Raw genomic sequence first — 27614 nt, 5'->3', positions numbered from 1 at the left:
CCCGCGCAGGGCTGGGCCTTGCCGGTGATGGGTCCGGCCATGCGGAAAAAGGCTGGCTGGCCTTTCCCGTCTGCAGAGGAACGTGCTTCCCCGCAGCTCCTGGGGACCGAGGTCCCGGGGGCTCAGTGCCCGCCGGCATGCACCCCGGGTCCCCCCACACTGCTGCGGCTGCACCGTGCTGCACCCCGGGCTGGCTCCAGGGGGGTCGCACGGATCAAAGCCCACAGCGCAGCCCTCGGGTGCGGTGGCCGAGCCCCAGCAGCGGGGACCCCGGCCATACCAGGACGGTGTGCTGGAGCGAGCTCCTGAGCGCTCCCGTGGCTGGGCAAGACAGTCAGGAACAGAAAGGGAAAAAAAAAAAAAAGTGAAAAAACAGTGCCAGCGTGGTGCATGAACACACAGCCTGTGGTTTATCTTAAACCTTTATTTCTAAACCAAAGGTATGATTTCATTTAAGTTTAGTCTTGACTCCAAGCTTCCTTACTCTCAAACAGCTACTCATTTTTTTCCCTTTTAACATTTGTTTCGCAATCTTATCCTTCACTCTCACTGAAAGTCCTTAAGCATGCACCATCCACACACGCAAATCCTGCTGAAATCAGAACTGCCTGCCACGTCTGAGGGGAGTTTGCTCTACAAAGAAAAGCCTTGGAAAAACAACAGAATTGCCATTTCTTTTGTATTCTATCTTGCCATATAACCATAGGCTGGACTTTGAAATTAGTATTTTTTTAAAGTACAAATATAATTTTTCTTCTGCACTCATTTATTTTCCTTTTAATAGTCATATGCACTGCAGTGGGTTAGAGCCCTATATTTTAAAAAAACCTCCTTTGTGATCTGGGATACCGTGCATTGCTTTTAAATTTATTAATATCAGAGTTTAAGAGAGCTGCAAAATACTGACCAGCTCAGGCTTTTTCCTCTTTCACTTCAGTGCCCGTATCCTGAATTTTCACAACCGATGCCCACACATTACACCTGATCTTACAGCTCTTTAACCCGACTGTGTCTACAGGAGCAACGGATGCCGGACCGACTGTGCGACGTTGTCCCCACTCACGGGCTGCACGGCGTTCACTAACGGAGAGAAGCTGCTTGACGGCGACCCTGGCACGGGGAGCGGAGTCTCCTGGGCAGGGCAGTGGGCCCGTCCCGCTGGTGATGGGGTCTGTCCCCGCTGCAAGGCTCCTGGCAGCGGTGGGACGGAGAGCCTCCCCGAGCCGTGGTTTTGCTCAGCTGGTGCAATCCAGTCACGGGGGTCCCGTGTGACTGTCCCAGCATGAGGAGCCCACCGCGACTGACGCACCTTCACCCTGCGCAGAGCATCTCCCAAATATCCTAACCCCACACGGGCCATCCGACACGACCATGTCTGCTGGAACAGCTTCTGCTGACGATTCACTGCGTTTTACCCCGGCACAGCCTGCCACCCCGACACCAGGGGACCCCAGGGGACCCCAGGGGACACGGAGCCCCCAGCACCCCCCAAGCCCACCCCCCCCAGCCCAGCCCCCAGCCCACCCGCAGCACAGCCCACAGAGCCAGCCCACCCCCAGCACACACCCCCAGCACACCCCGCCACGTCCCACGCTGCGGTGCACGGCCGGCGTGGCAGGGGAGGTTCCCCGGCCGGTGTTGCCCCCCCCGTTGGCTCGGCCCGCCGAGGCCGCAGCGCTTCGCGTCCCGCGTGGGGCCGGCGCCGTGCAGCCGCGGGTGCCGTGCCCCGTCACTGGCGTGGGGCCGTGGAAAACATCCCCGTACCCTGCACAGAGCCTTAACCTCAGGCTGCTGCCACGACTGCCACGTACAGCGCTTACACGCACACCGCTCAGTTCCGTGCAATGACCCCTCTTGGCACCCGCATTCCCACCCGGGCCGGCCCGGCTGCCCCGCCACCCCCGGGACCTGCTGCACCCCCGGGACCTGCTGCACCCCCGAACGCAGACGCTCCGCGCCCTGTTCGCGCTGGAACAAGCCGTCTGAGCCGTTCCGCGTTTGCCGGCGGGCCGGCCCAGCGCGGGGCCGTGCACACACCGCCGGGGAGCGCAGCGCTGCGCCGCGGGTTAAAGCCGGGCGGCCGCGGAGGTGAGAGCCGGCCGGAGCTCGCCGGGCCGGGCCGGGCGGGTTTCCTCCGGTGTTGGGTTACAGCGTGGGCTCCCGGCGCTGGGTGGGGCGAGAGGAGCCCCGGCCCCGGCCCGCCTCTCCGCTTCCCTCCGGGCACGGCGTGCGGCGGCCCGGCTGCTCTCTCCGCCCGTCCGGGGCGGCCTCCGGGGATGAGCGGGCTGCGGCGGCTCTTCCGCGGCAGCGGGCGAGCGCTGGCGTTCGTCTTCGCCGCCTCCGTCGTCTGGCTGCTCCTCGACATGGCCGCGCTCCGCCTCTCCCTCGGCGACGCCGGCGGGCGGCTGCTGAAGGAGGCGGCGGGGCGCGGGCAGGAGCGGGCGCAGCTGTGGCGCGGCCCCGAGCCGCCGGCGGGCAGCAGCCGGCCCGACCCCGCCGGGCTCCGCCGCGGTGGGCGCAGGGACGGAGGGAGCCCGCCCGCCCGGGCAGCCCGGCCCGGCCCCCCCCGGCCGCCGAGCCCCCCGCAGCGGGGAGGGCGCGCAGAGGAGCGGCCCGCGGCTGCCCCGGGGGCTCGGCTGACCCCGCCGCCGAGGTCGGTTGTCAGCTTGAGGGGCGGTGCGGGGGCTGTAGCGGCGCCGGCAGCGAGCAAACCCCTGTCCGAGGCAGCGGAGGGGGTTGTAACCGACCCCGCTGGCAGCAGAGCTGGGCTGCAGGAGGCGTCGCCGTCCCGGGCAGGCGCCCCGCGGCCTCCCCACAAGCCCCCTTCCCCCGCCCCGCCGGCTCCCAGGCGCCCCGAGCCTGCACAGGGGGCTGGGGTTGGGGTGACGGTGGCGGAGGGACCCGGACACGCCAACGGGAGTCGGCAGCGACCTGCCGGCACACCGGGGAAAGCCAGTCCGCCATCCCGGGCAGCGGGGCTGGGAGCCCTGCCAGGGCAGGAGGAAACAAGAGTGGGAAAGAAAGAAACTTCCTCCGAACATCTCTTCATCCTTATTAGCAAAGAGGGGATAAAACCCGTCAGCCCAGCAGCCCCGCGTCTTGGATCCGACTTTGCGGGGAATATCACAAAGAGACAAGACAGCAGCAAAGAGCGGCAACTCGCTAACAAAAATGGTGACGGTGCCCGTACTGCGAACGCCATCACCGGGGCTGCAGCGCTGGATGGCCAGAGCCGGACGCTGGGTGCGACGCAAGGAGCAACTCACGGGGCGCCTGCCGCTGGCAAGGACGGGCAGGAGCAGGCAGGAGGCAGCCGCCCGGGAACGCACAGGGTCTTGTCCATGGATGCAACGCTTGCCCCGAGAGACCCCCAAGCTCCCGGCCAGTTTGGACACCCTGTTGCAGTCCCTGATGATAAACAAGAAGAAGCGAAAAGTAGATGGAAAGAAGGAAACTTTAACGTCTACCTCAGCGATTTGATCCCCATAGACCGAGCCATAGTGGACACCAGGCCTGCCGGGTAAGATCTGCTTCCCCTGCACAAATACCTGTGCCGCGCCCCTGGGAACCTGCCCAGTGGCTCCCGGGGAGGGCTGCTGGGCACAGCGAGGCCTTGGCTTAATGCATGGTAGCTGGGAGATGGCTTTTGCCTTTCCAGGTAAGAGCAGCTTGTTATTAAATGTTAAAACCGGGTACAATTTGCAGATTGTCTTAACGTGCTAAGCCCTGCTGTCCGAAGAGGCTGGGGCACACGAGGCAGGCAAAGGGGCTCAGGCCTCTCTGTGCCCTAAAACACTTCATCTGGTTCATCAGGTGCAGCGCTGCGTGCCGTTTGGTTTCAGCAATTGTGCATTTGGTTCCTGAGCACTCCTGCACCCCTTCAGTTTGTCTCGGCAGCAGAAGCCCTCCCTGCCCGGAGGTGCTCTCACACCTGCCAGCTGCCACTGCCCTTCCCTCAAGGCAGAGGCACCCCAAGGGCCTCCCCTGCCCGACTGGGGCTGGGGCTCCACAAGCCTCCGCAGGAGACAAGGCCATGCGCTGAGCGCTGACCTGACTAAAGAGGCACACACCAGCCTGCGGTCAGGGCGGTCCGGGGGACGCTCCCAGGAGCCATCCTTCGTGCGGACCTGTGGCACCGCTGCCCTTGTGCCGCAGGACACTGCGGTCGGTACCCGCTCCGCGGGGGCGGCTCGGGGGACTCGGATCTGTGGGCACAGGCGGGGAGGGACGCAGAGTTTTGATTTGGAAAGCTGTCCTTCAGTTACAGCTGTCCCAATGAAATGTGCAGCTGATTCTGCAAATCTCAGTACTGTGGGTCAAAAAAGACACTCCCTGCCTGTAGTCCCTGTAGAAAAGAAAGGGCAAGGTGTAGGCAGCGTCCTGCCGATGGAAGGGGTAAGGAGCTCGAGGGGCTCCCCCTCTCCTGAGCTGCTGTGCTTGCGCAGCTGCGGGGAGGGTCATGGCAAGGTGAACAGCAGGTTCATCTCGTACTCAGCTTTTCGCACTGCAGACGTCTCTCGGCCCCTTGGCAGGTTAGAGACCTCATGCAGAGACCCTCCCGCATCCCTCCTCCCACGCTGGCAGGCCACGGCTGCGGCAGGATGGGAGTCGTGCCATGATCTGTCCCCCATCCCACAGGACAGCGCACAGCCATTCCCACGGCGCTGTCGGTGCTCGAGGTGAGGCCCTGCACCTGACGGCATTGCTGCCTGGGCGTCATGGGGAACGCCTTGGCCAAACAGGGCACGTCCCTGACGGCACTGCCTGGGGACGTGTGCTGCCACACCGGACCACAGGGAGCTTCCCTGGGCGCTGCGGTGCTGGCAGGAGCCCGTACGGGCTTTGCCCTCAGCCCGTTGGCACGGCAGAATTTGGGCTGTAAGGGCCAGCTCCCAGCAACGGCTGTTGGCAGCTCTTGGAGATCAAACAGCATGTTTCCTTTTTGCTGGAGTCTTCAGGTCTCTCCCAGTTTAGGCTCTGTTTTTTCTTGTGAGCCTTGCTGGGTGCTGGACTTACCCACTGAAATCTGGCCAACAGGAAACTTGTCCTGTCGCAGCCTTCAGTCTGCCTATCCGCGTGCAACGCTTGCTGCTTTCTGAGCTTTGCTTGCCGTGCTGGTGCCGGGCACCGTGCCTCTGCGGAAATGTGTGCAGTCGCACCAAGGAGGAGGGAGATGCACAAGCCACACGGGTGTGGAGGGGGTGGCGGGGGGGCTTGCAGGGAGGCTCCCTGCAGAGCCCAGTCAGGAGCCCTGGACCCCATTTCAGCCCAGGACTGCAGCACCGGCAGTGAAGGTCTCTGCGTGCCTCTGACCCCTCCCCAGGCTACGGCCGTAGCTTCTCTGGGACTATCACATTATCCGGGTTTAGACAGGGACCCAGATTTCCTGGGATGGCAAAATCCACGTCACATGCTGCATGGCACGGTACGATCTGGGTTAGTTATCACCCGTGCCGGCTGGCGTGGGGAGGGACCTCGCTGCGCCTGCCAGCTGGGAGAGGACGGGGCTGGGCAGCCCTGCCACCCAGGTCTTCGGTGCCAGGCTCCTTCCGAACTCAGGGGCAGCAGATCTAAGGTGATGCCTTCCCAAAGCAACTTTAGCAACTTAAGAGCCTACATTTTGCTGACTTTCAGGGTGATGTCAACCGAACATACAGGCTGTGGGCTATTTTTGTTTAAAAGCCTGTTTGGGGTGGAATTTCAAAAGGATTTGACTTAACATTAGTTAATATATATTAAGTATTACATGTGCATATATTAAAAAATATATAAATATCTCTCCATGCAATGAAAGCTGTTGTGCTCGGCAGCTGTCTCCCGCTTTATCCACAGCCTCTGTCCCTCCTCCCCCCAGGAGCTGCCTCCTTGGGTTCGCTGTAGGAGCAACTACAAATTCATCTCTTTTTCTCCTGATTTTGCTCTCCTTTGCTGTTCTGTCTCCTTCTCGCAAGTGATGTCCCTGGCAGTTCAGCCCCTGCCTTCTCTCTGTCAACCCCGGGAGTCCTGCCAGCATGCCCAAACCAAGCCCGCACGCTGCAGAGGTCCCGTCACCGCAGGCCAACTCCGTTATGGTTTCCGACCGAACCATATCAAACAGCACATCCCCTCCTGGCTGCGCCAGCCCTGGCCGCTGCCCGAGGTGAACCAGGCTACAGAAGGAGAAGGAATGACATGTCCCAAGGATTGCGACAGAGAGTACCTCAGGTTATTTTCACTTATCCAGGGCACTTCTGATGAGCTGCGAAGCCCTGAGAAACCTCTGAGTTTTCTGCAAACCACCATGTGGTCTGAGCTGCGCAGTGCCCTGGCATCAGCGTCTGAGCCGGCACCAGCCAAACCCGAGGGCCCGTTCATCACGACAGAAGAACAAGAGGTCAATTTTCTGTACACTCCCATATACCTGTCCTTGTTCTCTGTCTGTTGTTGACAGCAGAGCGAACAGTGTTTTCATCGCTGAGAAACTCATCCGCAGACAGGCTGGTGCCTGTCCCGCCTGCAGGAGGTCTGCTCTGGAAGGACAAGAGAAGAAAACCTGCTCTCAGACTTCAGCCCATTGATGAGAGAAAGCAAGTCCCAGCAATTCGTGGGTATTCTGGGATAAGCCGTCCGGTCTCGGGGAGAGGAGTGCTGTGCCAGGCGTTCTGCAGGCCTGGAGATCCACGCAGAGACAGGAGAGCTGAGGGAGCCCCGCTCCCCAAGGCACGCAGCGAAGCGGTGCTTGAATTGCAAATGGGAGATGAGAAAAGCTGCTCATTGACCTTTTGTCCAAGCGCTGGAGACACAGGCCTGACCCAGCCGTTGCGTTTTTGGCTGTCACAGAACAGAGTGACAAACTCATAGAAACAGGAGGAATTTTATCGCTCCCTCGGATCCACCAATGTGTATCGCTGGCTGTTTGCAAGGGAAGCAGGCGCCGCTCAGAGCCCCTGCACGTGGGCTCAGGGCATGGCCGGCCGGGCCGGGGCGACCCTGGGGAGATGTGGGTGCTCAGGGAGCGGACCCGCCAGTACCATCGTACATGAAATTCGGATGCTTGAATGTTTTCCCGTCCTCCCCGGTCCCCTGAGTTAGGTGCAGAAGTTGGACTGGGCGAGTCTTCCTCGCTGTCTGCGTGTTTGACAAGTTGCTGTGCTGAGCGGCCATTTCCCTGCATTTTGAACACAATACTGATCCTTTTTTCCCAGCGAGGTTATCTCACACAGCCCGGGATCCCAAGCTCTGCGGGTGCTCAGAGCATTGCGGGAAGGCGCCCAGCGCATGGGGATCCTTTCCCCGCAGGAGTTCCCGGGGCCAGTGGTGCAGAGCTGGGACTGGGCTCGCTCCCTGGGGCCTTTGCACTGTTTGCTCACAGAAAGGAGATGTTATCACCTGGGGGAAGGGGGTTAAAAAGAGGTCCCTGGTAGGAAGGAGTGAGTGGATCCTGTCCCCATGGACTCTGGGGTGTGTGGGGAGCTCCCCCTGCTCACCCCTCTGCTCCCTGTCCCGACAAAATCCCATCGCAGGGAGTTGGCTCTGTATCTCATGTTGGCAATTCCCCCCCTCCCTGCATGTTTCCCAACAAACCCTAAGCCTGGAGATTTTCAGGAGTGCGACCGGCTGTCGCCTGTGAGCCCGTGTTGCCATTGCAGGTGCTCCGAGCAGCGGGTTCACGACGACCTCCCAACCACCACCATCATCATGTGCTTTGTGGATGAAGTATGGTCCACCCTCCTCCGCTCCATTCACAGCGTCCTCAGCAGATCTCCTCCGCACCTGATCGAAGAAGTCATTTTGGTGGACGACTTCAGCACTAAAAGTAGGTGAAGCTTCTTCTGCCTTTATGAGCCTATATATAACTTGAGGCCAAAATACAATTTGTTCTCTGTAATTCAATTCTGAACAGTAGAGAGAAATCACATTTTCTCCTTCCGATGTATTGCAGCGTATCCCCAGCCCACGCTGTTGTCTTTCCAGATGAGGGGGATCAGAGGCCAGATGGGCACTGGGGGTGGCTGTGGTGGATGGAGCTGCAGCTCTTGCCTAACACCCTGCCAGACTTTATCATTCACGTCTCTCCTATCCCCATCACTCACTCAAACAGCTGCTACCTTTACAGCTGTGCATTGCTGAGTTTACACTCGTGTGCTGCTTCGCACGTGTGCCAGAGGCTGGCAGAGGCACCGCGGTCCAGGAGCACCAGGGAGCTCGGTCCCACCTGACCCACACATCTTCAGCACGTCCCAGCTCGAGGGCTTGTGCGTTCATAAAGACATTGTCGCCCCTCTCTGTGCAGTTTCCAGATGAGTTCCCCCCTTGTTTTCAGTGCTGGCGGCAGGGGAGGAACAGTACGCACTTCCCAGGTCGCTCAGAGAACAGAGTAGTTGCAGTAAAAGCGGTGGTGAGCTGGGCATCTGGCGTGCACAGTGGCTTTGCGTGTGTATTCACAGGCATTTCAGATGATATCGAACCTCTGCTTTGTAGCGCTTTGGCTCTCTGCTGACTTCAGCCCTTAAAAATTTAGGAATGATGTAATTTTCCAACTGCTGGTTCTTCAGGGAAAGTGCTGTCTCAGACGAACCTCCGAGCTCATGCCACGCACACAAAGAGCCTGCAATGCAACAAGGCAGTAGGTGCAAAAAGGAGGAAAAAGGCTCGGTGTGCTAAGTTTTAAAATAATCATTAAAACATATTCATACCATTTCCCCTTAAAAGAATCTTTTCAAGTTTCCTCTTTACTTTCTCCCCATGACCTCCCTTTGTATCTGCTCGTTAGCCAGCGAACATCTGAACCGCTGGGTTTGCAGCCCAAACCCTGCCAGCGCGAGTGAATTACGGAAAGCTGTGCGCGGCATTGCTGTAATCCAAGCAGCAGCAGCAATAACCGACAGAAACGTGTCGGCAAACGTTTCACCTTTTGGAGCCTTTCAAAGCTTTTAACTGGCTTTTGAAATGCAAACAGTTGTTATATTCTCCTGAAGAAAACCAAAGGGCATCAAGCGATGCCCAGCAGTGAGGGAGGCTGGGGCCCTCCCCGCGGGCAGGACGAGGTAAGTGGGTGCCTGGCGCCAAAGGAAGCGTTTGGGGCAGCGGCAGCACCGCAGCAGAGGCTCCGGGCTCCTCTGCCAGAGGGGAGCCGCCTGCAAACAGGACCCCTCGGTGCTCGGGTCTCCCAAAGCATCTTTCTCACACCCTCTTTTTCCTCAGAGCTTCCCACCAGCTGCCCCCACAGCCACAGGAAACCATGACAAAAGTAACCTGAAAAGTAGTGATGCACCGCAGCAAACCCTCATGCAGTTTAAACCCGGGCGGAGTCTTTAAATGCGGTGCTTAATATCAAGAAATTTGTAGAGCACAAAAAAATATTTTTTTAGGCAAAGGAAAAAAAAATTACAACCAGATTTTAATTGCAATTATAGTACATTGAAGAGGAAAATTTAATTTTGGAGCCTTTGAACAATCGTTCGATACCTGGTTTGGATCATGAACTGCCTAAGTGAGGTGACTCCTGGCCTGTCACCAAAAGCCCTGCGCTTGCTGCTCTCCACTCTCCACGCCTCCTCGGTGCAACAAGTCGCTGTGCTCGCCCAGCACCGGGTACGGCTCTGCCTTTGCTGCGTCCGCCGGGTGTGTGCCGATGCGGAGCGGCGCCGCTGCGCAGGGAGCAGGAGATGACGCCACCAGCCGCGGCCCCGACCTGTGGGGCAGATGCAGGGCAGCCCTTGGCGAGCCCCCGGGACCAAGCAGCACACCCGTCACTGCGTGTCGCGAGGCTCGTCTCCAGCAGAGATTTTTAAACTCGGCAACTTCAGTCTAAACCTGCTGGCACTGATGCGGCAGGGAGTTTCACCGGAGAGCAGGCTCTGACCGCGACGCCGTGCACCAGAAGCCCTGCAGCTGTGCCCAGATGTTCGCGCCCCAGACCGCAGGACCCCTGGGGTGTGTCCTGGAGGTGCTTCCAGGGAAAATCTGCCCACAGCTTTTCACCCCCGGGAGCAGGCGTGAGGTGGGTAAGTCACCCGCTCTGCTTCTCCCCTCTGCAGAGTACCTCAAGGAGAAGCTGGACAAATACATGTCGCGGTTCCCAAAGGTGAAGATCCTCCATCTGAAGGAGAGGCATGGTCTAATACGGGCCCGGCTGGCGGGAGCGGAGATGGCCAAAGGTAGGACGAACGCCATTTTACAGCCCCGTCTGGGCCCCCCAGGGATGCCGATAAGCCCATCTCCAGCACTGAGTTTTAGTCCCTCCTAACGACCTAAGGCCATCCTTTCCGTATGCAAAGCACGAGGGTCTGACAAGGGGACGAGCTGCAGCTTGGCCGGCACCTCAGCACGGCAGTCGGGATCTCCGGCTGTGCCGTCCCGGCTCTGCGGCCCGTGCAGGCCAGGCTGTGCCGGCACCAAAACATCCATTTCTGCTAAGAGCCACCCTGCTTCGCTCTGCGATGGCCGAGCGGTGACAACATGCGCTGGGCTGCGGCGGGGAGGGTTTTGGGAGCCACGGAGGGTTGTGGCACCGTCGGCAGCACCCTGAGCCCATGGGGACGCCGGCCGGCGTGGGAGGGGGACAGGGCACCCGAGGCCTGATATTGCCCGGCCGCTGCCGCAGGCGCCGTCCTGACCTTCCTGGACTCGCACGTGGAGTGCAACGTGGGGTGGCTGGAGCCGCTGCTGGAGAGGGTCCGCCTGAGCCGGGCCAAGGTCGCCTGCCCCGTCATCGAGGTCATCAGCGACAAGGACATGAGGTAAGGCGGCTCGCGCCCTGGGAAACCCCAAGTCCCTGCCAGTGGCTTGAGCAAAACCTCTTACTGGGACCAGCACCGTGTTAACTGCAGCATGACGCAGGTCCAGACCTCCGGAGTGGCCCTCAGCAGCGTTCCGCGAGGGATGCGTAACTGCTGTACACCAGAAATGAACGTCAGTGGTGGACGTGGCCCCTTATTCATCACACATACCTTTTCCCTTTTTTAAGACTTTTAGTACATGAAGAGGATTCCTGATGAAATTTGTTAAAATCCTGTTTTAATTATGTACAGATATTCATCTTCGCTCATTAAGGGTGACATTTCAATCAGGACTGTGACTCAGAATTAGTCATCCTGATCTTTCCTCCGTTTAGTTACATGACCGTGGACAACTTTCAGCGTGGGATTTTTACTTGGCCAATGAATTTTGGATGGAGGCAGATTCCACAAGAGGTCATCGAGAAAAATAAAATCAAGGAAACCGATATAATAAGGTAAAAAAAAAAAGCAAATGTGAGAGCTTTGTGAACCAACCCGTTCCCTTGTTAATAATTTAGCCACAGAGGCTCCTTCGAGGCCAAATGTCCCTTTGCTCGTTAGGACAGCAGAGGCAACGGTACGCTGTGGGCAGTCACATCATCAGTGACGGGCAGAGCCCAGCCAGCCTTTCTCACCTCTTGCGGCACTGCTGGTGTTTCGCCGGTGCTGCCAGGGCTGAGGGAACGTACCCTTGTGTTTTTCTCTCCCATACCCCATTACGGCTTTCAGACTGGGTAAAGCCACCCAAATATCATCTATTTTAACGTTGCATCTCTCAGCCTGCAGTCAAGTGACGAATCGGGTGGTCCTCGCTGTCTCTGTAAGTGCAGGCTCAGGCACCGTCCCTGCAGCTTCTCCATGATTCCCTCGTCAAAGGGAGGGGAAAGGGACGGGCCCTTCCCGACCAGCTGACGTGCCGTGTGGCTTCTCTGTTCCCAGGTGCCCGGTCATGGCAGGTGGCCTGTTTTCCATCGACAAGAAGTATTTTTTTGAGCTGGGAATGTACGACCCAGGCCTGGATGTTTGGGGAGGTGAAAATATGGAGATTTCATTCAAGGTATGTCACGCTTACACACCTGCATCCCACCAGCCTGGCTGGGGTGCTTGGGGTTCAGCCAGGGTCTCCCCGGGCAGCCCCGTGCGGGAGACCCCGTCCCTCCCGGCAGTTTACTCACTTCTCTGCTCCTGTTCTGGCTTGCACAAAGCCAGCACCTGACATTTGTCCGTGTTTCTATCAAAGCAACCTCTGTTTCTCAGGTCTGGATGTGCGGGGGAGAGATTGAGATTGTTCCATGCTCCAGAGTTGGGCACATTTTCAGGAACGACAATCCTTATTCCTTCCCGAAAGATCGGGTGAGAACGGTGGAGAGGAACTTGGCCCGCGTTGCGGAGGTCTGGCTGGACGAGTACAAGGAGTTATTCTACGGCCACGCTTACCACTTAGTCTTGAAAAACTTGGATGTTGGCGACCTGACTCAACAAATCCAACTGCGAAAGAAGCTTCAGTGCAAAAGCTTCAGGTGGTACTTGGAGAACGTCTACCCGGACCTGGAAGCTCCCCTGGTTAAAGCCAGCGGGCTGGTACGTACCCGAATGACTTGGTATCCTTCATTTAAACGTGTTGCAGCGGCTGGCGAGGGACCTGGGACAGGGCAGCGTCCCAGTACGCTGTCTCGGAGTTGCTTCCCTGACATTTGGTAACCGTTTTGAAGGTTTAATGTGTCGCGGTGCTGTGGATTCCGCAGCGGTGTGGTAAAGAAGCGGGTCCCGGGTCCCGGAGACGGTTCCCGCGGAGGAGGCAGCGCAGCGTTCCCACGCCCGGCCCGTGCAAGCAGCGGCGCTGGGCCACGCGTGTGCGGGGCGGGAGGCCCGGCCAGCTCTGGCCACGCGTGTGCGGGGCGGGAGGCCCGGCCAGCTCTGGCCACGCTCTCCGGCCGCGGCGGGAGGGAGCAGCTCCTCTGGGGGCAGCGCGGGCAGGAGGGGCAGGCAGCAGGCGGGCAGGTTTGTACCGGTGCTCTGCCACCAGCAGAGCGCAGCACAAATCCGCTTTTCCTCGGCGCGCTGCCTGCAGCCGGGCGGGGCGGCAGCCGGGCCGCGTCCGGCCGTTTCTCCTGCGCAAAGCCCTTGGAGCACGGGTTGGGTTGTGTGCTCTGTCCTGCCTCCCCGCCGGCTGCCGGGGTGCGTGAGGAGCGTAACCGGTCGGGCTCCGTTTCTCCTCCGCCATCCCTCCAGGTCCGCGCCGGGGAACTCGTGGTGCTCTCTGGCACTGGGGCCTGCTGGTGCAGCTGCTCCGCGGTGCTCAGCGTCGCTTCACCAACAGGGCAAGGTGAATTAAATAAGAATAAAATGTGGGTTCTGAATTTGGCCCAGCCCTGAGCCTCAGCAGAGTATCAGCTGATACTTTGAAGGTTCAGAAAGCTCAGATACTCAACCCAGAAAAGATACTACATCGACCGCAACCTAGATACAATTGCAGTAACAAAAGTAAAATATCTGGTTTGTCAGAAAAACTACAGCGATGCCAGGAATGAAAACCAAAGGGTCTGCTGCTTTCCCCACCCGTCCCCATCTCCCAGGAGCCATGGCAGGAGCAGCACTTGCCAAGAGGAGGTGGCCAGGAGCCGGTGACCACAGGACTGGCACGGCCAGGGGAGCGAGAACAAGAACTGCCTGTCCCCTCCATCCCTGCCAAGGCACACGGCCTCCGGTTACTGCACCAGCCCTTCTGGGAGCCAGGGGAAAGCACAGCAACCATTTGGCCGTGTTTCAGGCTTGTCTGTGGACCAAGGGCATAACGTGAAGGTTCCCCGTCACGGGGATCCCTAGGGATCAAGTGCGGCTTTCTGCCAGCCGCAGCCGGTGCGTTACTTTTGTGACCGAGCGTGCAGGTGTGGGAGGGAAGCTCTGCAGAGAGCACGGGGAGTGACGCCGTGCTGCCTCTGGGTGACCTCTCGGCACTCGTGGAAAAGCTACAGGAAACTGCTGGTTTCGGGCACTTCAGCCCATTACGAGCGGTGCGTCTGTTCGGACGTGTCCGTGTGTCTCAGCGTGGCAGCAGCGGCCGGTCGCTGCTCAGAGCAGCTGCAAGCACACGAACCGAGGGAGGGCTGTCTGCTGGGGCAGCCGCTCCGAAACTGTTGTGGCTGAAAGCCTGCGTCCCTGCGTTGCCTTCTAGAAAGCACCGTTTGAATTGGACGGAAGGCTTCAGTGAAACATTGGCTTAAGTGACATTCTTTAAAAAGAATTAGCAGTAATAGTCTTGAGAACATAAAAAAATAGAAATTTCTTGAGAAATACTCACTTTTTCAGCTCTTTGGTTTCAGTCAGGGCAATAAAACTTAATGTCAAATTCAGTGCAAAGCAGTTAGACCATATGAGAGACCTCTGTTTCACCTGAACCAAAACCTCAGCTTTTCAGAGGTGTTTGGGAAAATTTTCAAGATATTGCCTTGCTTTGTCCTGATTTAGGCCACCTGAATCACTCTTTTATCTTCATTCTCAAAATTTAATAGGGCAGAAAATCTGTTTTTCAGCTAGCTCTGCAAATTCCAGCTGTGCTGAACACTGTCCAAAGTTACTTGAGAACTGTTTTCTGAATAGCCTATTTATTCACCGGGATTAATTCACAAGTTCTTCAGAAAGTTTGAAAGAGAAGGAATGACATTTGCAAGGAATCGGAGATGTGAGCAGCCCCGACTGACGCACCGCCGGGTTGTCTGAGGAGCCGGTGCCTGCAGACCGCGGCCGACCAAGCCCTCCGCAGCCATGAGTCCTGCAGCGTGGTGGGCTTCAGCCGGGAACCGGAGGGGACCGGCAGAGCTCAGTCCAGTGCTTTCAGCTTTCCAACGTAATCCCCCGTCCTGTGAACACGCCGTACGAATGGCGTTAAGGGGACGCTTCGTGCAGAGCACGGCCAGGCAGTGGGATGCCGGCTCACGGGTGAGGGACGGCCGGAGGGAGGAAGAGCAAAGAGAAGCCGAGCAAGGAGCAGAGCCTGGTGCTCCCTCGCAGCAAGCTGAGGGCTGACTACACGTGTATTAGTACAGTATAGTGCGCGTGTATACACGCTCAGAGAAGCAGCCGGCCTGCGCTACCCTGGGTGCAGCGCTCACTCGTCCTCTCTTTCTCCCCACCAGTGCGAGGCAATGGCAGTTCAGTTAAAAACAGCTTAGTGATGATGTTCCTGCCAGGGTTCCCCACTTTGGGGGACCGTGTCTGCATTTCCCCATTGATGAGGGGTACCAAGACAACCAACCTGGATGGAAAACAGGAAGAGTTAGCGCGGGGTGAGGCGCCCAACGCAGCACATATAGTGATGGAGTCATTCCCTGGGGCTGGCTGCAGGGTCCGTGGTGGGCTGCCAGAGCCCGGGGCCCCGTGCCCCCGCTGCTCGCCTCCTTCACTGTGTAACAATGGGAAGGGATTCTGCAGTTGTTACTGCTGGGAGCTGTTGTTTTTGGGATTTGCGGAACAGCAACATGAGCTATGTCCAAACCCCCAAAAAAGAACATGTCTCATCCAGCCTTGAAGGTTTCTGGAAAGGGCTAGTTTCAAGCTTCTCTCGGTAGAAAAACGTGTAACAGACCAGATGTGCATTTGCACACCCCTCCAAGGACTATGACACATCATCTCTGCTTTGCTCAGTTAAGTGGACAGTATTAATCAGTGTCCTGTGAATCCAGCAGGTTAACGGCACTGTAACAGCCTCTCCTCTTTCTTGGGAATTTATGTCTAAATTTGCATTTCGTTGCTATTTTCCAGCTTGTTAACATAGCCGCAGCGAGATGCATCACTGTGGAAAACACCACTCTAGCTTTTGAGGCGTGCGATGTTAACAACAAGGTAAGGATACCCTGCACACTCAGTACGTAATACTATTTTTAGTGCATGGCAGAGAGCTCCTGTACCTCCCCATGGTGACCTGCCCCTCCCCGGGAGCTAATGCAGTCCTTCCCACCGGGGGACACGCCAGACGATGCCTGGGAGCAGCGAGGGGCAGGAGTTGCCTGTTTGCAAAGCCTGTAGCCAAGCAACAGCCCCAGAACCAGCAAATTCAGCTGGAGTAGGAAAGTTTGATAAAGCCCTGAGCCTGCACATGAAAACAGGGAGAAACATTTTAAATACAAGCCTGTGTTTTGTGTGCTGCTGCAAAACATCCAGCTGCAGACTGTTGCTAGATGGGAAGCAGCCGCTGTGGACAACCTTTCCCCTCCTTTTAGGCAGTGTTTCTTGGGCAGTTCCCCGCTAATTGCTCGCTGCTCTGGCGCAGGCAGCATGTGGATCGGGGCCCGTCGCGTTTGGGGGTTTATCCATTTGCAGCCCAGTGCTGGGGTGCAGCCAGGCAGGTGGCAGGGCAGAGGAGCACCCAGCTACCGCATCTGGGCTGCCGCGGCAGCAGTCGCTCCCAGAGCCTGCGCCAGGGCTGTCCTGAGCTTTTGAGCTCTGCAGATCCATAGGAAAGGTCTTCCTATGGATCCCAGTCCTGGGTGAGGGCAGGAGGAAGGCGGCGAGAGCCTCTGCCGGCTGCTTGCCAGCCCCGAGCAGCCAGCCCTGCCGACGGAAGGTGAGCGGGATCACAGCTCTCCCCGGTCTCTCCCCACAGAACCAGAAGTTCAACTACACCTGGCTGAGGCTGATCCGGCACAGAGAGCTCTGCGTCGCCCCGGCCGGCGCTGCGGGGGCGCTGGGCCTGCGCCACTGCGAGGACAGGAGCCGCAGCCTGACGTGGCTGCACAGGTCGCTGGCCGCCTTCCAGCCGGAGCTGGTAAGTGAAGCGCTGGCGAGGGCGGCCCCAGCCACAGCCCGTGGTCCCTGGTTTGGGGTAGCGTGCCGGCGTGCAAACTGTGGGGCAGCTGCAGCCCGGCGCGGGGTGTGCCCCTTCCACCTTCACTGGGGCCAGCAGTTGGAAGTCTGAAGAGCAGCTCAGTGGCTGGTGAATGCTGACCGAAGGAATTACGATGCCTTACCTTCTGATGTCACAGTCATTGTGTCATATTAATGATGTGAAGTGCATTTACTACATGCACAAAGACTGAACTTTTGCCCAGACGACACTCTACGTGTCATTTCAGGAGCATTTCGTCTAGGTATTAACCACATGGTCATAGAAACGCCGCAGTGCTAGGCGGTGACACGAAGTGTCCCTCACCTTTGGCAGCACTTGCAGCGTCACCTTGCTGGCCACGTGGGTTAAGCAGGTAAAGCTGAGCAGATGTGAAGAGCAAAAGGATGGAGAACAGACTCTTCGTTCTTTCATAATCCAATTTACTGCCCCAGCATTTGAACTTCACTGCTGAATTACCTAACATGTTTTTCAGCACAGTGAATGTGCTTTGAGTTCATCAGCCGAGAAACTCAAAATTACTCAAATGCGTCTCCTGCCATACGTTCCCCTATATTGCAAATACCATCTGGAGTGATTTCCTTTGCATGGTAATTACCGTTCGGACAGCGAGGGAACTAATCTTCCCATTTCCAGTGAAGGAAAAGCCATGGAGCACAGAAGGTATGGCGTGATCCTGGCTTGGCGACAGGTGCAGGCTTTGGATCCCACCCAAAAGTCCCTGCAAAGAGATCTTGCCTGTTAGGGAAATGCAAAACAAAAGGGCACACCATAAAGAATCAAGCCTTCTCGGTGGAAAAATAGAGCTGCTGCTGTGTGAGTCCCACTACCTAAAGCCTTCTCTCTCTCTCGCCCCTGCAGACGGACCACATCGTCTCTGAGCACCTCCAGCCGCCCGCCTGCTTGGAAGTGGATCCCTCTCACAAAGCCCTGAGGGTAAATGCCTGTGACTCCGCAAATCCTTATCAAAAGTGGCAGTTTGGCAATTACTATGCAGACTGAAGGGAACACAGTGGAACCAGAAACGCTGTGTTTTCGTCTTGTGAATTCAGCAAGGACATCTGTGCGACTTGTGACAGCAATTACAAAACTGGAAGTTCATTTCCAAATGATAACTGAAATCCGTAATTTAAACCAGCATATTGAGAGATCAGAACACCAAGAGCAGCACATCTGGTTTAACGACGTCTGAAACAGGTAGGCGTGGTTTTCCCTCACTGTGGGAGACTGGCAAAAACTCAAATAATTTTCTGTATTATTAAATGGAAATATTTTTTGAAGTCTCCCATCCTACCATAAGCAAACCTTCATCAGTTCCCCCTGGACCACAGCATAAGCTACAGAAATACTTCCAGGGCTCTGTAGTCTGTAAACAGCAAATTGGGTTGCTTATTCTTCCAGAGAAAACGGAAGTTTTTTGACCAATGCATTAAAAAAAAATCCATCAGACATGCCTGTGCTGAGTCTGGCCGCAGGATCCTGCCCTGTGGGATCCGTTGCCTCTGACAGACGAGTACCAGGGTTCCATTAGGAATCGATTGCTTATTGAAAAAGCTTTCTTTTAACAACGAGAGGCAAATGTGGGTCGATAAGCTGCCCAGCAGAGGAGGTAAACTGGGGGCTGCAGAAGAAGCAACGGGCACACTCGCCTGCGCCCTGCAGACAGCGAGGACACGTGTGCCTCGCTGTGCTTGGAGGCGAGAGGGGCGCCGGGGAGGCAAACCGGGGGCTTACCCCTCTTCGTGCCAGCGGCACACACCAGCCGGGGAGCACCTCGCCCCAGGGCGGCCGGGCTGTCTCCACCCTGGGGCTGCCGGGGCCCCAGCCGCTTCCCTGAGCCCCCGTGGCTTTTTCGGGGCTCCCCCAGGACTCCTTGGCTCGGGGCAAGGAGTGCCGAGGCATTGGGTCGCGCTGGGGCCGGTGATGTTTGCTGCGGCCCCAAGCAGGGTGGCTCACCCTGCTCCTGCCAGGCCTTTCCCAAGGAAGCTTTCCCAGGCCAGGCAGCTCTCCCCAGCGCGGCGTCCCCCACCATGGGCAGAGGGAGGGCAGGGACCTCCGGCAGGACGTCTCACAGCCCAAACCTCTGGATGGGGGAAAACCCCACTGAACTCAGCGAGGGCTTCCGCTCAGAAAGGGCTGCAGAACACGTGCGTTTCACGGGAGCCCTCGCAGAGGTGAAACAGCATGACGAGACCCCATCCCCACACCCCAAAGTCCCTCTGACCTACCATCACAGGCACTAGTTCTCCTTACCGAGAAACGTTTTATCCCCAAAAGCTGTCACCACCTTTTGAAGGAACAGATTTGATAGAACAAATTCTGCAGTGACAGGACAGTTTGAGCCAGGATACGTAGCACCAGTGTGTCCCAGACGGGATTTCTTCCCCCGTTTCTGTTCGGAAGTTCCCGCAGCGGGAGGCTGCTCCCCGTACGGCTGCGGTGTCGCTGAGGAAGGCAGCGCTCCTCCTGCCCCCCCTGCCCCGCGCTGCGACAAGGGGCTTCTCCAGCACCAGCCTTTGGGGATACGTGGGGCTGGGCATCCCTCGTTCTCACGCCGCTGTTGACCACAGCCGAGCCTCCACCATCCCGTGTGCACAGAACACCTCCTGCCTCTGCTTTGATTTGTCAACAGCATAACGTTAACTCTCACGTGGCGGATCAATGCTGACAGCATCTGACCGGCCCAATCTGCCAAAATATTGACTGGCCCAACAGATTTTCCCGGCTGGCTCCTATTCCAACCGTCTTCCCGATTTTCTCTCCCTCCTTTAGCGCAGCTAGCCTGCAGTCACTATCAGAAAAATGACACAGATGTTGTTTGTGCAGTCATCTTTTATCAGGAGTGTGAATTTCATCAGATTCTGTTTGCTGACATTCAATCACTTGTCACCCAGTAGGCACCAAATGGTCCTATGTCACGGTCACGGCCCCTTGCCAGGCTTGACACTTGCACTGCGATTCCCGCTGCTGTAAATGCTCCCTTCCATCTTGGGATCTTTTGCTGAAAGACTGGAGCGTGCCTGGGGGGCTGCTGGCCGGGACTGCGGCCCTGCTGTGGCGGTGTCGCCGCTGTGGCGGTGTCGCCGCTGTGACGGTGTCGCCGCTGTGACGGTGTCGCTGCTGTTACGGTATTGCGAAGCGTTCAGACTGCACCACTTGGCCGAGTCTGCCAGACGCGAGAGCGGTTTCTTCCAGCAGACGTGGCAGTAGGGATCTCACTCCTCCCCAGCGAGCTGCCTGCTCCTTTGGCCCTCTCCACGCACGGCGCCTGGGCGTGCATCGCACCTCGGGGCACTAGGAGGTTTTGGGGCCGCGCAGGGTTTGTGAGTGTTAAGGGGGGGGGGGCACCCCGAGTTGGCAATGGGAAACAGGCACAGCCTTCCGAACGAGAACAAATGCCTCCTGAGCTGCGGCAGGAGAGGCACAGCGCGTCGTGCTGTGCTTCCATCAATGAGTACCCTGAATTAAAGTGGCCGCGGCTGGAGGCCCCATTTGGTTTGTTTAAAAAAAAAAAAAAAGCAGCTTAAAAAAAGGGAATAAATGATAATAGTCGAAGCTTCTTCCTCTGAGCCCTGTGTGTTAACTCTGTTCATGATGACCGACTCGGACCCTTCCTAGGGGCTCATCTGCCGAGTTAACTGCCAGGCTGAACCGCAAAACATCACCCCGGGAAGAACCTTTACGGCACCAGTTTCCCCTGATTTATGGCTGTGTTTTGGAGTCTCATGTAGTGCGCTAGTGGTGCAGGCAACAGCAATAGCTGGAGCTGGCTGCTGTGCCCCACAGCTGCTGCAGATGTTGTGGCAACTGGCAAGTTTCCGCCAAAGTGGTTTAATTCCCGTTTGAGTTCAGCGTTCAGTGCTGCTAGAAACAGCCCCCAAAGGTGAGCCAGCACCAGGCGGCAGTGTCCGGAGAGGGTGCAAAGGCGTCACGACCTCCGAAAGGGTCCACGCCTTACCTGCCAGCAGCCCTCATCTGGCTCCGAAAACGGAGAGCAATTATTTTCAGGCTAAGGCTGGGTCTGCAGTTACCGTGTCCTGGAGCTGCGTGTCCTTGTCAGCACCCCCACTGGCTTTTCTGCCTGAAAACGCCTCTGCTCCAAGGGGCAGATTTTCAGGTCTGTGGGTGCCCTTTCCCCTCGCGCGCCCCTGTGCACCCCCTGATTTCCGTACGGCACCCACCCACCCGGAGGGTTAGGCAGAGGCGGTGTGTTTGTAGGAAAGGCCCTCAGGCCCCTAGAGCATCCCAGGACTTTCAGTTTTAGTTGTCAGCTACCAAGGAAAGCAAGAGAGGGAGTTGCAGTTCGCAGCTGATCAAACACTGCTTTCCAAGGAAGTTAAAAAATTAGTCCAAGTTTCTTGAAAGTCTCGGCGAGAATCCACGCTGAGCTGGAGCCCGAGCCCACAGGCAGTACACCAAACACCTCATCCCTGCACTTGCCCAGAACCCCTGGGAACTGTGTTTTAACTGTCACCTAGGGTATAAGCCAAATGTTAAAACTTGCAGGCAGACATATGATAAAAGGAGAAAAAAAAAAAATAAAAAATCTGCCTTTTACTAAAGCGAGCAGGGGCCCCGGCCGGAACTCCGGCGTTCCGTCCCATCGCATGTCTGTGCTGCCCTGGGCTTTCCCTCGCGCAGCCCCAGCGTGGAGCCCGCAGCAGAGCCGGGTGTTCGCATCCCGCCTGGCCAGCCTCGGCGGCTTTTCCAGGGCCGGGCACGAGCACCCCCGTGTCCTGTGGACCCCAGCAGAAACCAGGGATGGGCAGAACCTCAGAACGCCTTAAAAACTCCAGCTTCTCAGCGACACGCGGACGTACTCGCTTTAGCCCTGATTTTTATTTCGTTTTGGGGTTTTGTTGTTTTCCTCCCCACTGCATTTTTTAATTGCAGCAAAGCAAATCTGTTGTTGACGTTCTGAGGTGCAGATGGGGCCGGACAGCGTGGCGGGGAGGCAGCGGCCGCCAGCCCCACCTCGGCAGGCGTGCAGATACTGGAAGCCGAGGCTGGTCAGTCCGGCGCAGCGCTCGGCCGCCCGCCGCCTCGGCGAGTCACCGACAGCGCAGGCAATGGTCACGTCTTTGAGAAATGTGCTGCTCTTACAGGAACCGCTGCGAGGGGAGCGATGGGGGGCAGCTGTCAGCCGGCAAACAAACCCGCAGTATAAGTTCACACAAGCAAACCTCTGAACTTCCACAAACCAAAGAGCGAATAAACAAGTGTGAATAGCACAATGAGGGCTGTGTCTGGTTTGTACAATACAGAATTGCCATTTATTATTTTCACATTGCCAATAAATAATTGCCTTTATGCAGAACAAAAAAAGTCAAAACGATACTCAGTGTTGCTGGAGATGTAAAACTAATCGTTAAAAAAGCGCTTATGGCTGAAGGAGGCCACTGCAGCTGAAGTCGGGGTCTAGCTTGGTTCTTACCTCCTCTCCCTTTGTCAGCTGCTCTCCGCTTTCCCAGATGCTGTCTCAGATGACATTTGCAAAGACTAGTCCCAACTCAAGACAAATCTGTCTGTGAAAAAGACTGCACTGTAGTTACACAAAGATTTTTTAAGACTGGAGAAAGTTTGTATTCAGGTGACACAAAAACAACTTATGCATAAAACTTGCCTGGCTTTGACAAAAAAGAAAAATCTTTAAAATTTTGCATCTAAACTTAGCATGAAAATTGAGAAGACACGTAAGAGAGTCTAAACTGTCGGCATTTGGAAAATGCAGGTTTCTGGTAGCAGCCATTTTTCCCGGGTGAGCACCGAAGCACACGCAGGCACGTGCCGTGCACCTCGCACCGTGTAAGCCGCTGCCCTGGGCTGGCGCAGACCCCAGCTGGGCCACTGTGGATGGCACCAGTCACCAGTACCATGTCCCCAAAGGCCCCCGGGCTGCTGGGGCTGGGCTCCGCAGCCGGCCACCACTGACGGCACTGCCCACGGCCGCGCGGGGAAGACGGTGGGGAAGAGGAGCTGCTTTGTCGCGGGCAGCGATTTGGGCTGGCTGCACCCGTGGTTGCACACTACCGTCCGGAACAGGCGGGCTGGAAGGCAGCGCTGCGTGCACCCGGCGGTGCCCACGGCGCAGACTGCGGCAGCAGGCGATGGCGTGTCTAAAGACGTCCACGCTGACACCTCTCACCCCAACGGGCAGAGGCCAGCGGATGGTACCAGCCCTGTCTGGTGCTGACTACAGTGGAATAAGGAATCCAGCTGTGGGGGTGCTGGGGTGGCGGGGGAACAGGGGCCTTGATGCCCTCCCATCTTTTTTAGTTGCTGCACATCAGCATCTACCCACAAATGCAAATATCCCTCCGTCCCACCAGCACGGTGGAAATGGACGGTGGCTGGCAGGAGGCGGCTGTCAGTGCTCCGTGAGATGCCAGCACGGATGGACAGCAAAACAGAGCACGCTGCGGTTGCAAACAGTCGTCTCTTTTATTATTCACGCTGCCCTGGCCAGTGCTACTGGAGCTGCTGCACTGCCAACTCATTACCAGCACGGCTGACGGCATGGATCACGTGTGTGTCGGCAGCTAGAGAAGCCCCAGCCAGTTCAAGACATCCTATTGTTTGAATATGGTTACAAAAGTTGGATAGAAAATAAGAGGATAAACTTTAAATCAAGTGGTATTATATTTAGCAAACTGATTATTTATTTTCCTCCACTATGGATGTCTCTGCCCGCTGTCAAAGCAAAGATGTTAAATTTTCACAGTGAATTATGAAATCATATACAAAAAGGAAAAAAGCAGTGACCTCACGTTGTGTGAAGAGACACGTCTTGGGGAAACAAAAAAGAAAAGACCAGAGTGAACGCTCGGCTCATTAAGCAATTCACCTCAGTTTATAAGTGCATCATGGATTCAAATTCATCGATTCGCTGTTTGGTGTTTCCTTTTCTAATCCTCCGGTAGGAGATTGTGTTGTATCTGGAATAGCTGTGTCTGGAGATATCATTTTTTTTCCCCAGGCTGGGCTGCTCCCCTGGTTTCTCTGCCTGGGAGTTGGAGCCCGGGCTGGTCGGGGGAGATGCCTCCTTGCTGCTGTCTTGCTGCTTTAGACAGGACGCCTCGCTGTTCTCCTTCTTGATTTCAATCACCTGAACTTCATCCTCTTCAGTGTCCTCCTCCTCCTCCTCCTCCTCCTCCTCCTCCTCAGCTGCGTTCCCTCTCCCATCGGCGCTGGCTTCAAGGGTCTCCACTGCCTCCGCGCCAGGGCTGGCCGCCGTCCCCTCGCTGCCCGGCCCTGCAGCAACACAGAGGGAGCGGGGATGAGGCCGGGCTCAGCACCCCCTTCCCGCCCCTCATGTAGCGTCGCTCCCCCAGAGCTCCCGTCCCCCAGGAGCTGCCTGGCGAGGGGCACCCCCGTCTGCAGGCTGAACGCCCGTGGCCTCGGCTGCCTGGGCCTGCTTCAGAAGGGCCCGGGAACGCTCACACCGCTGCGCAGGCCGCCCGCCCTGCAGGCTGTAATGCCCGGCCCTGCTGTGCCCCCTTCCCTCGGAGCCCGCCCCTCGGCCAAAGGGGAGGCCGTGAGGGGGAGCCCGGAGGAGGGACGAGCGGCACGGCCCGGCCCGGCCCCGCACCCCCGGCCCACGGACGCTGCCTCCCCGCACCACCGGGCCCTGCCGGGGGGCCCGGAGGGAGAGCGAGAGGGAGAGGAGGGAGAGAAAGGGAGAGGGGAAAAAGGGGGGCAAGGGAAAAGGGGGAAGAGAAAGAAAGACGGGAGAAAGGAAGGGAAGGGGGAAGAGAAGGGAAGGGATGGGTTCTGCAGCACCCAGCCGCCCCGGTGATACAGCGGGACCGGCACTGCCCCCCCCCCCCCCGGACTGGCACTGCCCCCCCCGGACTGGCACTGCCCCCCCTGGAACCGGCACTGCCCCCCCGGGACCCGGCACTGCCCCCCCCCGGGACCGGCACTGCCCCCCCGGGACTGGCACTGCCCCCCCTGGAACCGGCACTGCCCTCCCGGGACCCGGCACTGCACCCATCGAACCGGCACTGCCCCCCCCTGGAACCGGCACTGCCCCCCCTGGGACCGGCACTGCCCCCCCGGGACTGGCACTGCACCCATCGAACCGGCACTGCCCCCCCTGGGACCGGCACCGCCCCCCCCGGGACCCGGCACTGCCCCCCCCCGGGACCGGCACTGCCCCCCCGGGACTGGCACTGCACCCATCGAACCGGCACTGCCCCCCCCTGGAACCGGCACTGCCCCCCCGGGACCCGGCACTGCCCCCCCGGGACTGGCACTGCCCCCCCTGGAACCGGCACTGCCCCCCCGGGACCGTCCCTCCTCCGGGGGTGGCCCACCAGGCCGAGATGGTGATGGGCTGTTCGGCACGTTTCTGCTTTAAATGATGCTTTAGTGTCGCAAGGAATGGTCTATTCACCATTTTGCCTGTGGGGTCCTGAGTATTAATTAGAGTAAATTGGTTAGGTACTAAAAAGCTGCCTGCAATTTAGAGATAAAGTGCTTGTGGCTGGGGAGAGGGGGTGCGGGGGACTGGGCAGGATCGTTTAATAGGTTGTATCGTGCACTCATAAAGCAGCACAGCTGGAATATGGATGTCAGCTCCCAGTGGGAAAGCCTCCATCATGATTCACCTCCCCACAACCTATGCCGTTGCTATGAAATATTATTTTGCCCGTGACAAATGTTCGTATATTTTTTCCTTTTCTTAATGAAGGCAAAGTTCCTGTTTACAGGGCACGGCCCATACATCTCTTAGAGCTACGTTCAACCACGCTAACTTTGCCAGGACTGCGACAGCGACTCTGGGTTGTTAATCCGCTCTTCTCCGAGGAGGGGTTTCGTATTTATGTGGCAGCTGACATACAAAAAATACCAACTTACTGCGGCCAGGTGGAGGTGTAAATGACAGGAGGGGTCCAGCACAGCCTCCTTGTTGGAGGAGAGGCCGCATTTTGCACAGTATAATTACAGATGTTCACCTATGTGCATACACTCGATAGATGTTAATGTCCTGCCGGGGCCGGGCAGCAAGCGCCCCGCTGCAGCCCCACGCGTGGCAGGAGGCGGGTGTGAGGGCCAGCCGTGGCTCCGCCTGGTTTTTACCATTTTCACCTCGGAACGAGTAGAGAGACCCGGGGGCAGATGTTTAGGAGAGCAGACGATTTTCTGCTAGATACTTGGGCGCCAGGGGATGTTAGACACTTGGTGAACCAGGCAGGAAAAGAGTTTGGGGTTTGAGGCTGCACTTTTTTGACTTACACAGGGTATCCTCCGAGCTGCCCTGCGTGGAGCAGAAGATAAAGCATCTCCTGGCCTCACGAGGCTGTTGGAGACCTCCTGGTCGAAGACCCCGCGGTGCTTCGATACCCCGTGGTCATGGGGACATGCCAAGCCTCAGGAGGAGGGATACCAGCCGTGTTTAATAAGGTGCGGCAACGCTGCTGGCGCGAAATGAGTCACTGCTCTCCACAGTATAAGGGTCTGACCAAATTCAAAAAAAGTAATAACCACCCGTATGCCATTGCCTTTGAAGGCTACTCATTGCTATGCTCCGGGAAACCTGACGTCACATGGCATTTTCCGTTACCTTCCTCCGACTCCTGGCCGGCGGTCCCCGTGCCCTGGGTATCAGCTGGTCCCTGCTGTAGCATCCCATCGTTTTCCTCTCGCTTTTCTTTAGGAAACACAAAGCACAAGAAATGGACTGATGGAGCAGTTAGCGATGATGATTAGGGTTTAACAGTTGCAGATTGGCAGCAGCTTTTCAGAGCAGATATTAAAAAATTGCTTGTTTCTTTAGTCACATGCTCTTCATTGCATCCTGTGTAACTGCTAGTTAAAATTTGTCCCTAAACTGTGATTTAACTCTGAGTCATTGTTACAGCTACCATAGGTTAGGAATTTTGACTAACACCACACATAGTAGCTCCCGTTAATCATAAAGCTATACAAAAACAGAGCTTTTCTTTCCAAACACATAAAGAAAGGCAGCCTTGTACTTTACCTTCGCATTGCTTCTCTCCATCAAAATCCCCACGTACTATGTCCTCTGCCAACGAATTTCTATTTTCGTCCTGATTTCCTTCTGCAAGCGGAGCGTCAGGGCTCATTTCTGCATTGGCATAAGGAACCATCCCGACAGATTTTGCTATTTCATCAATGACACCGATGACCTGGAGCGGGCCCTTCTCCGGCGGTACGCTCCCGTTGCACTCGGGCATGCCGGACGCCACCAGGAATTCTTCTGTCATGCTTAGGGCCGTGCCGTGCCCGCCGACCGGGGCCGTGCACCTCCGGGGGCCCCGCTCCTGCACCCCGGGGTGGGGAGCGCTACACCTCACCCCTTTTCTTTTGTTCCCCTGCTGAGATGGTCAACGCACGTCTCCTCTCCCGTGGGCGCTGCAGCGGAGCAGGGTCCGTGGTCACACCGTCAGATGTGCCGAGGGTTTGCCAGCGGGCTCTGGCCACGGGGCGATCCAATCAGCACCTCACTTGTTGCTGAGGCTCGTCCCGTTGCCTAATTAAACGCACCATTTTAATTTACATAAACAAACAATCTGAAGCAAGGAAGCTTTTGTGCTGGCATGGAGAGCGGGTCTTTCAGCATGTCAGCCCCGCGGTAATAAACAGAGATTTTGTACTCCCGCACAATGGCTCTTTGTGCCTCCGCCTGGTCACAGGGACGGCGATTGTTCTGACCCCTAATCCCCGGAGGGTGACCACCTTCCCCAGCGCTGCGGCCACCTAACCCGCTTAACATTCCCCATCGGGTCTGCGTGCCGATAAACCTCGCCGTGCCGCTGGCCGGACAATGAGCGCATTCTGTGCTTGTCAGGGAACAACCCGCCGGGTGGAAGGGCACATGCCCCGCACACGGCGCAACGCCACGCTCCTCCGCCGCGCAGCCTTGGCCCAGCCACACGCGTTTTCAGGCAGGGCCGCGTCCCGGCAGACGCCGAGCATCTGCGATTACCCGCTAAGTGAAACGCGTCTCAAGGGCTCGGCCCTCAGGAGTCGAACCGGAAGGTGAAAAC

The 27614-nt window shown here is 57.4% G+C and overlaps 2 protein-coding genes across 2 annotated transcripts; one reads left to right on the top strand and one right to left on the bottom strand.

Moving 5' to 3' along the window:
* The first annotated feature begins 2138 nt into the window (after positions 1-2138).
* GALNT5 (polypeptide N-acetylgalactosaminyltransferase 5) lies at positions 2139-19895 on the top strand. The gene is made up of 10 exons (XM_054830790.1): positions 2139-3520; positions 7629-7795; positions 10020-10139; positions 10586-10721; positions 11096-11215; positions 11700-11817; positions 12018-12341; positions 15522-15602; positions 16363-16524; positions 17464-19895. Exons 1-10 carry the CDS (start codon positions 2277-2279, stop codon positions 17602-17604), a joined length of 2613 nt encoding a protein of 870 aa, XP_054686765.1. The 5' UTR covers positions 2139-2276; the 3' UTR covers positions 17605-19895.
* A 2824-nt stretch (positions 19896-22719) lies between these two features.
* On the bottom strand, positions 22720-27084 carry ERMN (ermin). The gene is made up of 3 exons (XM_054829813.1): positions 26585-27084; positions 26168-26254; positions 22720-23853 (listed from the first exon to the last, which is right to left on the bottom strand). Exons 1-3 carry the CDS (start codon positions 26829-26831, stop codon positions 23453-23455), a joined length of 735 nt encoding a protein of 244 aa, XP_054685788.1. The 5' UTR covers positions 26832-27084; the 3' UTR covers positions 22720-23452.
* Between the last annotated feature and the right edge of the window lie 530 nt (positions 27085-27614).

The sequence above is a fragment of the Grus americana genome, chromosome 6, assembly GCF_028858705.1.
Source record: "Grus americana isolate bGruAme1 chromosome 6, bGruAme1.mat, whole genome shotgun sequence".
NCBI lineage: Eukaryota > Metazoa > Chordata > Aves > Gruiformes > Gruidae > Grus > Grus americana.
Note: the sequence above shows the minus strand (reverse complement) of the source record. Positions and strands in the feature narration are given on the sequence as shown.

What these genes read in the sequence shown, in the direction of transcription:
- ERMN (XM_054829813.1), bottom strand. Translation starts at nt 26,831, where the DNA reads ATGACAGAAGAATTCCTGGTGGCGTCCGGCATGCCCGAGTGCAACGGG. An exon ending in TGGAGAGAAGCAATGCGAAG is followed by an intron (nt 26,255 to 26,584) that starts GTAAAGTACAAG and finishes TGTTTCCTAAAG; the next exon opens with AAAAGCGAGAGGAAAACGAT. An exon ending in CGGCCAGGAGTCGGAGGAAG is followed by an intron (nt 23,854 to 26,167) that starts GTAACGGAAAAT and finishes GTGTTGCTGCAG; the next exon opens with GGCCGGGCAGCGAGGGGACG.
- GALNT5 (XM_054830790.1), top strand. Translation starts at nt 2,277, where the DNA reads ATGAGCGGGCTGCGGCGGCTCTTCCGCGGCAGCGGGCGAGCGCTGGCG. An exon ending in GGGAGCGGAGATGGCCAAAG is followed by an intron (nt 10,140 to 10,585) that starts GTAGGACGAACG and finishes CCGCTGCCGCAG; the next exon opens with GCGCCGTCCTGACCTTCCTG. An exon ending in ATCAGCGACAAGGACATGAG is followed by an intron (nt 10,722 to 11,095) that starts GTAAGGCGGCTC and finishes TCCTCCGTTTAG; the next exon opens with TTACATGACCGTGGACAACT.